General features: G+C 36.7%; 1 protein-coding gene across 1 annotated transcript; it reads right to left on the bottom strand.

Annotated features, from left to right (window-relative positions):
• Positions 1-3,298: 3,298 nt before the first annotated feature.
• LOC129278963 (uncharacterized) lies at positions 3,299-11,727 on the bottom strand. The gene is made up of 7 exons (XM_064111581.1): positions 10,493-11,727; positions 9,879-9,981; positions 9,150-9,405; positions 7,597-7,660; positions 6,661-6,820; positions 5,410-5,510; positions 3,299-3,914 (listed from the first exon to the last, which is right to left on the bottom strand). The coding sequence occupies exons 1-7, from the start codon at positions 11,705-11,707 to the stop codon at positions 3,345-3,347; spliced, it is 2,469 nt and encodes an 822-aa protein (XP_063967651.1). The 5' UTR covers positions 11,708-11,727; the 3' UTR covers positions 3,299-3,344.
• Between the last annotated feature and the right edge of the window lie 1,833 nt (positions 11,728-13,560).

Here is a 13,560-nt window from a genome sequence, read left to right as displayed (position 1 = left end):
AGAGCGGCTTTAAGAACGACTGGTGAACCTCTCTTACGTGCTATTCACCAATGAAAATAATAATGGTGAACATCAAGACCACAAGAAAGGATCACCAGTCGTTGTTAACTTACGAACAGCTTTATGAAACGGCCCCCTGGTATAGTTACGATTGATATATCAATTGTAGATTAGCAATGAAGATTTGCATTTGATTGCAAACATTTTGTCTTTTCTTTGTCTTTCTTTCCTACTTTTTCTCTCTTCGACTCCTTTTTCCCCTTATTTCTGACCTTCTCTTTCTTTCTCTCTGTCTCCTTTATCCTACTTTCCTTGTTTCTTTCTTTCTTTCTTCCTTCCTTTCGCCTTTCCCCTTCTTTCTTTATCTGTCCTCTCTTGCTTCTCTGCCCTCTTTCTTGTCCTCTCTCATTTCTCCCTTACTCAAAAATTAATGAAAATCCCACAACCTACACATGCTATGACAAATATGAAATATAATTTCTAAAATTAATCCAACAGCAATGTCACAGGAATAAAACAAGATCAAAATGAAAAACAAAAACGTTCCATCTTATAGTAGCATGGTAACATGGCAATATGAAAGTTTAGCACTTTTTGACTATTAAACAGCCGTTCAATAGTTAGAAATTGAATTTTCAGAAAATACAAGCAATTATTATCATTGAATTGTTGAATATATTGAATTAAAAAACATTGCGCTTGAGTAAGAAATCTATAAAGTGTTATGGCTGGCACTTGCACACATAAGATTTGGTTATACAAATCACTACATGTAATCAAATAATTGAATAACTATTTTGGTAATTGTTTAGTTTTTACCAGACGTAGTTACTGTTTGGTGTGACGGTCTACATACATTTGAAATAATGCACACGTATAATTCATTTCCGGTTCGTTTTTAATAAACCGTACAACAGAACCTGGGCCCATACCACAGAGCTTCGCAATCATTGTAGAATATTGTTTTTCTAAGATGGATTGTATTGATTACAGTGTACAATTAATTGTGAAAATCAAGCGTACAATTAATCATTAACCTTTGTATTACAGGACCAAGGACCCAACTGTATTGAATGTTACTATTTAATTCAATTTCCTTTCAACAGAGTATACATGCATGGATGCAAACCTCTTACTATGAGTTTTTATACTTTGAGGGGTGCAAAAACAAGTTTTGGGTGAAAAATGGTAACTTCAACATTTTTGCCATAGACATAGTACAATACAAATGTGGGTAAAAGTATTTTTCGTTAAACATTATTTCCTTGAAAAAAAAAGGTATATTATAAAAAAAATACTGTAAAAAGGAGCATTTTTGGAATGCAGTGTGGCAGGGTAATGCAAGTTATTGACACATTTTCCGACAGTATTTCATAAAACTTTTCATAAAGGACAACTTGCAAATTTAATTAGCAAATCAAAATCAAGGATATTGATCTCCGATGGTACCAATTAATGACTGATAACGTCATCAATAATAAGAATCTTCATGAATTGGGTCCCAGGAAAAATGAATAGCACTTTATAATGTACCTTAATTTACCATCACAGACATGTGGTAGGTATTCCCTAAAACTTTCACTGTAATCATTTATCCCTTTATGTATATTCTTGCAATTTGAATGACCAAAGGAGATGAGACTAGCTGTGAGTCATATGACATAAAAGGACAAACATTAAAATACAACTGCTCATTTTTCTTTTTGATTGTTCTGAAACTACAACAATTGACAAACATATTCTTTATTATTGAATATGCGATTTTCTGTACATCTTACGATATATTTTTGCACTTAACTGCAATAAACTTGAAAGTCAGTAATGGTGAAATTTTATCAAACCTCAATGACAAATTTGCATTTCAGTTGAACGTGATTTTAACTTGATTGGATCAGAAATCAAGAATTGTTCACAACATTCTCAAATTACCCAAACAACAAAAATATGCCACTTTAAAATAGTTTCTTCATAGACAAATAAATCAATGCAAAATGATAACTCCAATTTTTTCTCATCATTCAGGTTACATTGTTGAAAGTTTTGCAGCATAAACACAAAATTTACAATTGCTTGTAACCAAAAAAAAAATCTTAATTATAGTAAAATAATGAAATACATTAAGTCAGTAAGAATATCTATGAGTCTGAAAGTACTCTTGCATCAAAATGGCAAATGCTGCATTCATGTAGATATTTGCTCTTGCATTTCATATCAATTTGTGATGTAAATATAGGATTTAATACTGCAAACAATTTACATCAAGTCACCTTTCAAACACTACTATGAACTTTCGGGGTAATAATAAGAAATTAAAGTTAAACGGTAGCTTACAACTTGTTTGGGGGAACCCAATGTTCATTCTTCTCCCTTAACACCAATCTATCTCACACTAACCAATTAGTACAGTGTAAAATCTGGGGTGTTATAACTGACATCAAGTTGGTGTCCCTACTAGAGGACTACACCACGAGGTGTTAGAATTACACCCTACAAATTGAATATAACACCAAAGAACCTAAAAGGTAACTATTAACTAATATAGGTGTTGATGGAACTAACACCAGAAAGAAATTAACATTGGAGTAAAATGACTGGTGTCCTCTATGTACACCAATCAACACCATAGTTTTTTGCTGTGTACCAACTAACCTTTATGAAAACAGCAAGCATGCTACACACTGCCTCCTCGATTGCATCAACAGATACAGAAGTCTCTGGTACATCCAATGAAAGTACTGGCTTTTAAAGTTTTCATATGGTTTATAAGTTAAATGGTGACCTACAACTTCTTTGAAGGTCTTGAAGGTACAGCCTTAGCATCGTATATGTTCGAAGATGATCTACTCCTGCCACCTTTTTAAAAAAACACTGCACTGCAGTAGTACTCCATCTACCATTAAGCATAGTACAGATCCTTTCCTCGATTGCAGCATCAGATAAAGCAGTCTCTAGTAAATCCAAGGTAAGAACTTGCTTTCCAGAATGCATAGTTTATGAGTTAAATGGTGAACTGTAGCTTGCTTGAAGGATTTAATGGTACATCCTTTTTTTCAGCAGCGTAGAAGGACCGTCACTGATCTACTCTTGTCATTGTTGTCAAAACATTGCAGCAGTAGTCCACCAACCATCAAACATGCTACAGATGTTTTCCTTGATTTCAGCATTGGATGCAGTAGTCTCAGGTGAGTCAATGGCAAGTTCTCATTCAGGACTTGTTTAAAGGACTTTAAGATACATTCTTCCTTTCAGTATAAATATTGATTTACTCATGCCAATCATTGTCTAAATACTTCAGCACAGGAGAGAGTAGTCTTTGATGAATCCATGTTGAGTACTTAATTGCTTTACAGAATGGACAGAGCATAGGAGTTAAATGGTGAACTGCGACTTGCTTGAAGGATTTTGAGGTACATCCTTCCTTTCAGCATCGTAGACGGTCCAACATTGATCCACTCTTGCCAATCATTGTCAAAATACTGGAGCAGGACTTGCTCCCTCATGTTATGCAGCATGCTACAGACTGCCTCCTTGATTGCAGCACCAGATACAGTATCCTCAGACGAATCCATGGTCAGCAACTGCTTGGAGTTTTCCAAGGTCACATGGTACTTGAGTGTGTGTTCCTTCCGCCCGCTGGTATTCGGGATCTGATGGCGCAGCTCTGCCCCGCTACGACTTCTCTGGGTAACCCTTAGTCGCGTCCCTCCTCTCAAGGCCATTGATTCTTCCACGTCGATCCACTCTTGCCAGCATCCGTCATAGTACTGCAGCAGAAGGGAGTTCATCGGATGTTGGAGCTTTGAACATATGGCCTTCTTTAGGTTGGCACCCTTGACAGTTTCATTGGGCGAGTCGATGGCATATATCACCTTGGTGATTCCCTGAGTCACGTGGAATTTCAGTTTGTAGATCTTCTGCAGCGAAGAGAACAAAGAGGAAAATATTGAAAATAATCTTTTCTTTATGTTCTTTATGTGATTGAAGGTTTCATTCAGCGAGTGGAAGAGTAGAAGTACACAGCAAAAAGTGTGGTGTTAACCGGTGTACATAGAGGACCACACCAGTTATTTATATGGGTGTTAAATTGACAGTGTTAGTTTAACACCTATAGGTGTTATTACACCACATTTGGTTGTTACATTTACACTCTTTGGTGTTATGTTCAATCTCTAGGGTGTAATTTTAACACCTCAGGGTGTGGTCCTCTATTAACACCAAATGGTGTCAGTTTTAACACCACAGTTTTTACAGTGTACCATGTATGTTGGTGTTGGTCGCAATGTCCCACTTTCCATGATTTTCTCAATAAATGGACAAAGTCCTAGACTTTCCAAGACACTTAAGAACTGTAAGTACGCCCTCTGAACTCATACTTTGCCTGGTATGATACTAGTACTTACCACTTGGTCTCATTTACCATTTTATCTAATATCCATTTAGGCTATACCGATTCCTACTGATATCTTATAATTCAGTCTACCATGAATAGATGAACTGTTTATAGATCAAATTTTCCTTTGACAAAGAGCAAAATAATTAGTTGACGAAGTATAAGTTATATCCTCATAGGCATTAGACTATTATGCGCCAGTATGTTGTTTTAGTACTATAATGATGATTTGATGTTACATGCGCTAAGTGTAAGCGCGCCACCTTGTGTTGGTGTCTTGGCCACGGTTATTAAAGACTGTTACACGTAACCTCAAAGTTGTCTAGTTTATTTACTTCTTTTCATTAAGTTTTTAGTTGGCCCTTATTAACCCATGGCGATGAGAATTATATGTAGAATAACTGTAGTGTAGAACAGCAATTAGACCAAATAGAAAATAGACCAAAATGGGTTCAGTGCTTGTGATATTGGACTATCTGACAAATGGGCCAACTGCTTGTAGAGTAAGTGAATAAAAACCCACTATTGATGCCGGCCGTTAATTGTAGGAGTCCCCTATGAAGCATGATGAATGTTAGTATTGAATCTTCCAACCCCAGTTCACAGTTGGCACCTTTTGACAGTTTCACTGGGTGTGGGTCGTGTGGTCCTGTGGTCAGAGCATTGGACTCGTAATCGCAAGGTTGTGGGTTCGAATCCCAACTCTGCCATTGTCACCACTTTGATAAAAAGGACCGAGAGTGATATCTGTCGTCTATAACGTCAGCCACTATGACTGATTAACCTAGACGTAAAATGTTTCATAGGTATATACAACAGCTTGGCGTTTACCAGCAAAATGCTGTCCTGCCGAGTTCCTGCAGGAGTTACCGTAAACAGAAACAGAAACAATTAAGGGTGTTACCAATTTTATTTTCCTATAAGGAAGCAAGAGATGTTAATGTTGTGGATATACATTACATTTTATAGAGACAGTCAAACTGCCCCCACACATCACTTTGAATCACATGTATATTTACATTTGATTTAGAATGCTGTCCTCTATTCTCTATTGGGGCTCTCATGCTACTACTCTGCTGGGGTGACCTCCAACGGTTAGGCTCCAATTGTGGTGTACAAGCTGAAAAGATAAGAAAAGAAAAAAGTAAATTTTCTTTCTCCAAAAAGAATAGAAATAAAGTTGAGAAAGAACTATTGAAGTTTTTTACAAACAATTTTGGAGCAAGCTTTGAAAAAACGATCAAGAAAATAAAATGCTCTATATTAATCACTGTATGAAGCTGCTAATACTCATCAAATAGAACAAAGTTTAGGTTTGTCAAATGTTAATTAGGCAGCTACAGTGTCATGATTAGGCATTCGTTCTCAATACATACCAGACTTTACTCAATTGCTTAGGATTATATGTTAGGTTAAGCTCCACATATTATTATACTGTTAGGTCTAGGAAGAAATGGTCTTGAGACAGAGAATGGTTAATCAGCCAAAGATCATCATCTGCCTACAAAAATGTTTCATTATGAATGCATTCCCTTTGAATGGCATCAAAAAATAAAGATGAAAGTACGTCCCTCTCAGACTTTATTCTCATCCAAACAGAATATCCCAGCTGGATTTTACGTTTTATTTCTGGGCAACTTTTCATAAAGCCTTGCAGTTAAAGTAACTTTCCAAAATTGTAACTACCAGAGTAACATTGGTCAGCAGTCAATTAAAATCAAGGTTTCTGTGGTAGCTTTAATTACAACAAATTAAGAATAGTTGTAACTCTTTATTGGGGCCTATATCTGCGATTAAATCATTTTTGTTGTTGCAATTTTAAGCCCTTTTTAGACAATTCCTGTCCCAAGTTCAGAGGCAGTGCTGCTGTATCATTATTATTGGTTGTAGAAACAGTTGCAATTGAACAATACTCCACCAATCAAGTACTACTTTAACATCATCCAATCATAAGCCTCCATTTGGAATATGTGCTTGATTTTTGGATTGGTATTTAAACAGAATTCCTTCTGCAATGTGCCCTTTGTTCTCTTAGACCATGGTACTTCTTACCTAATGACATAGATACAGATTCTTCAGCTTCAGCATCAGTTGTAAAGAGTTGCAATTGAACAATGCTCCACCAATCAAGTACCTGTACATGTACTACTTTAATATAATCTAATCAAAAGCCTCTGTTTGGGATTTGTGCTTGATCTTTGGAGAACTTTTGCAAACTATATACAACCCTCTATTGGAATGTGCCCCTGTTTTGTTAGACTAGTCCTTACCTGATGACCTTGGCATTGTTGTTATATCATCATCGCCATCCTGATCATCAGGGGGCTCTTGCTTGATGTAGAATGTCTGGTAGTCTGATCCTTCAGACTCTTCATCAATAACCTCTTGTAAAATTTTCCTCATGACATTGGAGTTGGTTTGGTCTCTTTCCTAAAAGGTCAGATTTCAAAATAGATTTATTCTATGTCTATGTTGATCACTATCATTCAATTTGGCAATTATCCAAGATACATAGAAAATGAATAAGAGAAAAGGCAATTTGATTAGAAAACAATATGAAGTTAAATCTTTTAGCATTTGAAAACTCATACTGAAAAACAATTTCTTCAAATTTCACAACAAAGTCTTTTATCTTTACACTATTCTACTGAAAAGTATTTTTTCTAGAGATAAATGAATTTCTTTTAATTCCATAACTACAATGCTTTATTTACAAAAAAGAGAAGATACTTTTAGATAAACCTATAAGAGAAGTTTCAAATGAGAAATGATGTGGGAAAGCAACTTCTGAACTCATTTTCAATGAAAAACATTTACTTAAAACTGTTCAGTTTGCTTTTGAATAAAATTATTTATCTTTCATTTAAAAGTGAAATAGTGGTTTTCAAAATATATTTTCTGTTCATGAACAGGGCCTCTGATGCAATTGATTCAATCAACCACATCTATGGATGGCCAGCAACGTCAACATCTAAAACTAAAAGGCAAATCTGTTCAAAATATTTTCTAGACATGATGTATATTCATACTTATTCATTGCATGTTCTCTCAAAGATTCAGTGTGATTCTTTTTGTTTACTATGGAGATTGTGCAAATTTCCTGTAGAAAAAAAATCATGGTATGGATGGATTTCCATACAATTGAGATTGATTTGATCAATCGTAACTCTTTGTATAAAGACAGGGACCCTATGTTGCAAGCTTACCTTACTGGCTTCTGTCACAGTGTGTTTAGGTCTTGCTTCAGCGGTTGACACATGATGAATATTCCTAGAATTAAAATAAACAGAGAATTAGTAACTTGAAAAATACTTAAATTGTACAAGAAAGAGCAACAGAAATAATATGCAATGTTATAGAAATATAGTACTTAATATGAAACTTTTCTAAGTGCTGAATATTATTACCCCAGCTCCAGCACGATTACCATGATCGGGAGCTCAAACATTTAAGGAATTATTTCATTTCCCACACCTGGATGGAGAATGGCAAACCTATGTAGGAAAGAAAAAACATTGACAAGTATAGCAAGATTTGAAATTTATTCAAATGATTTTTCCTTGTCTACACATAAGCAAATACAGTGTGTTAAGTAAACAAAAGTGAAAGGAAATTGTTGCTTAGAAGTGTCCATTAAAAATGAAGGTGGGGAGAAATAAAAAGAGAAGAAATATCAAATTCATTATTACACAGTAGGGTCCTGCTTTTGGAAAACATGAAATTGAAACAAGCATTATACATACATACATGTATGCAAGACTACCACACTTATTACTATTATCACTAGTATAACAATTTTTTGTTACAATTCTACTGTATAGCACTGAGAAAGCACTGTTTATCTAGTTTCCTATTCAAATTATATAATTTTTCAGTGTTGTCATCGTTGCTATCATCATCTTTTAAACTCATACATGTATGTAACCTTCTCTTAAAAGATCAATACATTCATATCTTCATAAGATCACAATTAAAATGATCATAGCGATACTGCTTTTCTTGAATAGCGAGTTTTTGCTCACTTATGCATATGAGCAAGGCATTTAATTGACAGCGCTCTTTTATCATTCATTCATATAAATGGAGATGCTATATCGTGAATGCATGTATGTGTGCACTTGTTGTTTGTTTTTTTAAAAAGAATTTTCGCTCAACGACATACGGGGCTTTCAACGACGTGGGCATATGGAAAGCCCTTTTAACATTTATTTCTTCATAAATGTTGAAAAGGCACCCTTACGCCCATATCACAAAGTGGAAACTTGCTATCTCATCACTTTATCAACTCTTAAAGTGTATTCACATCTTCAGAAGATCATAATTATGATTCAATGGTGATGATACATGTACTCCTGCTTTCATATTTTAAAGACTTTTTATTGTTGTTTGTATTACTATTATTTTGTAAATTCCATATAATCTATTTCATTATCATCATATGCCAACACCATCATCATCTTTACTATCACCCCAAAACCATCAATAAGTTGCCAGGGAAGCCAAAATTGTTCTTCAAAAATCCAAAATCCAAATCTTAGCTTGTATTTCTTCATCTTTGTACTGTATCTTATGCAATCAATCAACAGTATAATGAACTGCTTTAGCTTTGCACTATGGGCCAGCAGGGGACAATTTCATGAATGCTAACACTTGCAACACACACCTCAGCAATTTCATGATTGATTACATTGATATTAGCAATGAACTGCATTATCAATCACTATGTGCGATTAATCAATCCAAATCCTTCAATACTTACACATCTTCAGTAGACTCACATCGATCCATTGCTTCACCTACTTGTATTACAGGGGTGTCTTTGGAGCGTGATGGTGAGTTATGATCAAACCGTTCAATCGCTTGCTGCTGTGGATGTGCTGTAGGTGTGGACGAGGTGGTAGCAGTGGATGTATACCTTGTCTTCAGGGTTACAAACATCTTGCATTGAGTGGATGCATCTGCAGATTGTACAAGGAATCTTGGTAGTTCGGTCCAGCTTAGGTCAGTCATTGTACCTGGCATAAAAGTTCAATACAAGATAACGATATTGATTATTTTCTATTAAGAAATTGCATCTATAGGTCTGATGAAGTCTGCACATTTAAACACAAAGGATCAGCTAGAGCTACAAATAGTAGGTCCAATATATTCTCTCTAGGGTATCATTCCCTGGGGATGTGTTTGGGCTGCCATGTAAAAATTATATATGAATTATGTACATTTTTCTGTTAAGACCCATGTGGTTTGATGAACTTCTCTAGAGAGAATTACTGAGCTAGAAAGCTGAAATCCGTTTGTTTCAGTTTTCAAAACATTTTTACTTTTTTGGTTTCTCCTCCAACACAGTCGGCTAGCCATCTCATACTGGAGATCTAGTGAAGGAAGACAAAGTTGAGAGGAACAACTGACAAAACAGAGATTGAAGCTTTTGATTTACTACCGACCATACTGCTACACCTTTCAAGAATTTGGGTGGGGAGGGAGGTACCTTTCTCGATGTTTGTATTTGATTTCAAAGTCGTCCTGTTGTCCTGCTGAATGGGATTGGTTGCTAAGTTACTTGAGGAACCAGTCAAACTAGGTCTAGGAGTCTATGAAGGAAAGAAACAATAACGAAAATATAAAGTGTAAATAAAGTTTTAATGATCATTGAGAGAAGAGAAAAGATAACTCTTCTTTATCAAATAAACCCAAAATTTACAATGATGGTTCACTCTGTCAGTGGAGAGAGCTTACAGTAGTAACATACATTCAATATCTCGACTTTTTAAAAATCAAGCTAGACCCATTTCTTTTTATTCATGTGTGTACATGTACATCGATCTTCCCTCCCAGACAGCTGGTCTCAGTGCAAAGTTTGAATGTTGCTATTCATTGCAATCTCCCATTTAGACATTTCTTGTCGCAGAATACTGTGTAAATTCAACTTTTGTGATCAAACGGAAGAAGTTGGGCTATATTTATCCTTAAAAGATTATTAATACTTTTTAATTCCACCTATTGATGGATAATATTCTCAGAAAATCATAAACTTAAAAAAAAAGTTCCTTTATTCATAACTACATAAAATTTCAAAAGAATTGAAAGAGGTGGACTTCTCACCTGAACGATGTTTACCAAAGGGCCTTTGAGAGCAGTACTGGTACTGGCAGGGATTGGAATATTGGGTCTAGTGGTGGTAGCCCTGTTCATGTCAGCAACAATGCCATCCCCAGATGATGCCGGAGTTGGAAGTGTGATAACCGTGATGGCATTGCCTTTACTGATGTTTGAGCTTCCCGATAACACCTCCAGTATCTCGTCCGTCAAGCTTATCCTCAATGAGTGCGTGGTGTAGATCTTCTTGCAAGATGCTGCTTTGCTGATTGTCCGCATCAATGAATTCAACATGTTTCTCCCCAGGGGTGATGTGCTGTACCAAGGAGATTGGTCCTGAAATTGATCTCCTTGGCAGGCCTGGGGAATCGTCCGTATCCTGGGCCTCTGCCACAAGAACGGACAGTCCAAGTGAAGTTTCGAGATGTACTTGTTCAGGTTCAGGACAGGGCAACGAGGATTGCCAGGCATGGCTTGCATTTTAACGTCATCGTCTCGAAACGTGTAGTAGAGTTTGTTATCCTCCCGATGCAAGACGAACTCACTGTGTCTTGCCAAGCGGAGGATCTTCATGCTACTTCTACCGAAGTAAAGCACAGTATCCAGGAATACTTTCCACTGTAATCCTTGTGGGGTCTTTAAATCTAAAATCGCCTGGATACGTCCCATGTCCTCTGGTGTGATCGGGGAGAATTTCCTAGATTCCTTGTCTCCATGGACTCTCCTTATCTTACGAACCACAGCCTTGTAAATACTGTTAGACGAAGGAAATTTGTCTCTCTTCATGATGTTGACACTACGGGTTTTAAGAAAGTGGCGCTGCAGGCCATATCGAATTGCATGCATTGATTTTGTGGAATAGAAGCCCCCCTTTCTGCTACGAGCACCTTTGTAGAAGTTTGACAGAAGAACATCCAAAGACTTGATGTCAATATCATCATCAAACTTTTTGTTCACTCGCTTACTGAATTGCTTCAACAATGATACTGCATATCTAATCTGCTTTACAGTATTATAACTGCTGCTCGGCCCGGATTCAGATTGCATCCATTCCTGTAAACCATCGCCTTCAAGCCAATCTAGAACCTGCCTGACATTTGCCTCCATAAAGTTAGACTTATTTGAACTTGAATCTAAAGTTAAGTTGTCATCTGCATTGTTTGTTGAACCTGAGCCTGGTCCTAGGTCTCCTCCTAATCCTAATGAAAAAGTTCCTGCCATTTTTTTTCATTAGGCCTAGATCTAACCTTAGATCTAGGTCTAAAGTTAGATCTTCTTAATCTTATCTAGGCCTAGATCTAGTCTTACTTTTTTATTTTCAGATTTGCCAAAGTCTAGATCTATCAGTATTGCCTTGGGCCTAAATGTTGGTGTTAGTATCTTCTTACTGTTGACTCTTGACTTGTTCAGGCCACGTTGAAAACTTTGTCTTCCGTAGATCACGAAGTCGCAAGCAGTAACGTTACTCGTTAGGCCTTAAACTGACAGACAGAGTCACAGGGACACAGCAACACGTGGCGATGTCTATACTTCATACTCAATTTAGCCCCGGGGACCTAGCCACTTCACACACAGCACGGCACATATTCGGGCTGCCGCAGTAAGCCGATGTCATCCCCTGGTCCCGATCACACCAGAGCGAATGGAGAGTGGCGCGCAGAGCCTGACGTCTAGTCTACGTTAGAATCTATCCAAATCAGGCCCAGGCCAGGGCCAGGGGCAGGTCCACAGACCACACTATAGCGGACTGGAAAAGTGCGATGTGGTCCATCCGAGATCCAAAACTCTAAAACTCTCGCATCGATTATCTTAATTCTGATAGCCCCTCAGTCTCGCGTTACGGTTAAGTTTTTCTCCTTGGCCGGCCTTGCTCCTTTTCTTTTTGAAAAGTTGAAAAGTTAAAACGTGGTACGCATACGGTCGACACGATCACATGGCATGGTCATGGCGTCAGAACAGATCACGTCACGTCAATATAATGATTCGATAATGTACGACGCATACAGCGCATGCGCACATGAGGCGCTAATAAGTGTCGATAACAAATGTACGTGCAATGGTACTTTTCATGAGAAGAAAAATAAAATGTTCCATTCAACGAGGCGTTATATGCCAATTTATATTTAGCCTCATGCAATGTTGTTAATGTTGAATAGAACATTTCACCTTTCAGTTTTTTCGAACGGAAATTGTTCTTAATATTGCACAAATATACCGGTACATTCATTATTAGTTTTATATGACCCATATAACGTAGGCTAATTATAACATATTCGTTATATAACATGTATAAGATTTTTTTTTTTTGACCGGGCGGGGAGGGGGCGGGGTGAAAACTGCTATTGCGAAGCCTAGAATCCATATAAAAGAGGCCTAGCTGTACTTTAAAATGATTGGCGACTAGAACAACGGAAAAATACATTGAAAAGTACAACAGTGATGGGGTCAAGGGGGATCCCCAAACACTCGTTCAGGATTACGATTTTTTTAATACACATTGATGTTTCTTATATTGGTAAACAACCTCCAATTTGGAAAAGGCAAAATTTGCATTACCATGATGAAATACTATTAGACTGTATGTCATTGTGATCGATCGTTCCATGTAAGAACAAACGATTATTACAAAAATGTATTATATATTGATTAATGTCAAAATGCAGAAGAATTAGATTATTTTGTGACTAGGGGCCCATGTATGGTCTCAGTCGGTGCTTTCATGAAGTGAAAAAAAAAATGAAAGAGAAAAAGACAATTGAGAGGAAAAACGGAAAATCATACAAGAATTTCAAAAGGAGAGTCTCGTTTGTGTAACTGCTTCCTACCCTATACTATAGCAAAGATACTACAATGCCTATAGGCCTATAGTTCAATTGAGATATATGAGACGTCATTTTTTTCATCTTGCCCCGCCCCTTCCGCATAAATTGAGACAATTGATATATCAATCGCTGGATAGGAATTTAGAAGCAAACACACAGATAAATTGTGAGATTTATAGCAAAATGTCGGACAGAACATGATTAATAAATATCGCAATTGTGAAGGGGTAGGCCTAATCACGAATGAAGTGT

This window comes from Lytechinus pictus, chromosome 16 (genome assembly GCF_037042905.1).
Source record: "Lytechinus pictus isolate F3 Inbred chromosome 16, Lp3.0, whole genome shotgun sequence".
Lineage (NCBI taxonomy): Eukaryota > Metazoa > Echinodermata > Echinoidea > Temnopleuroida > Toxopneustidae > Lytechinus > Lytechinus pictus.
The sequence above is the reverse complement of the archived record's forward strand: the minus strand, read 5'-3'. Positions and strand labels throughout refer to the sequence as shown.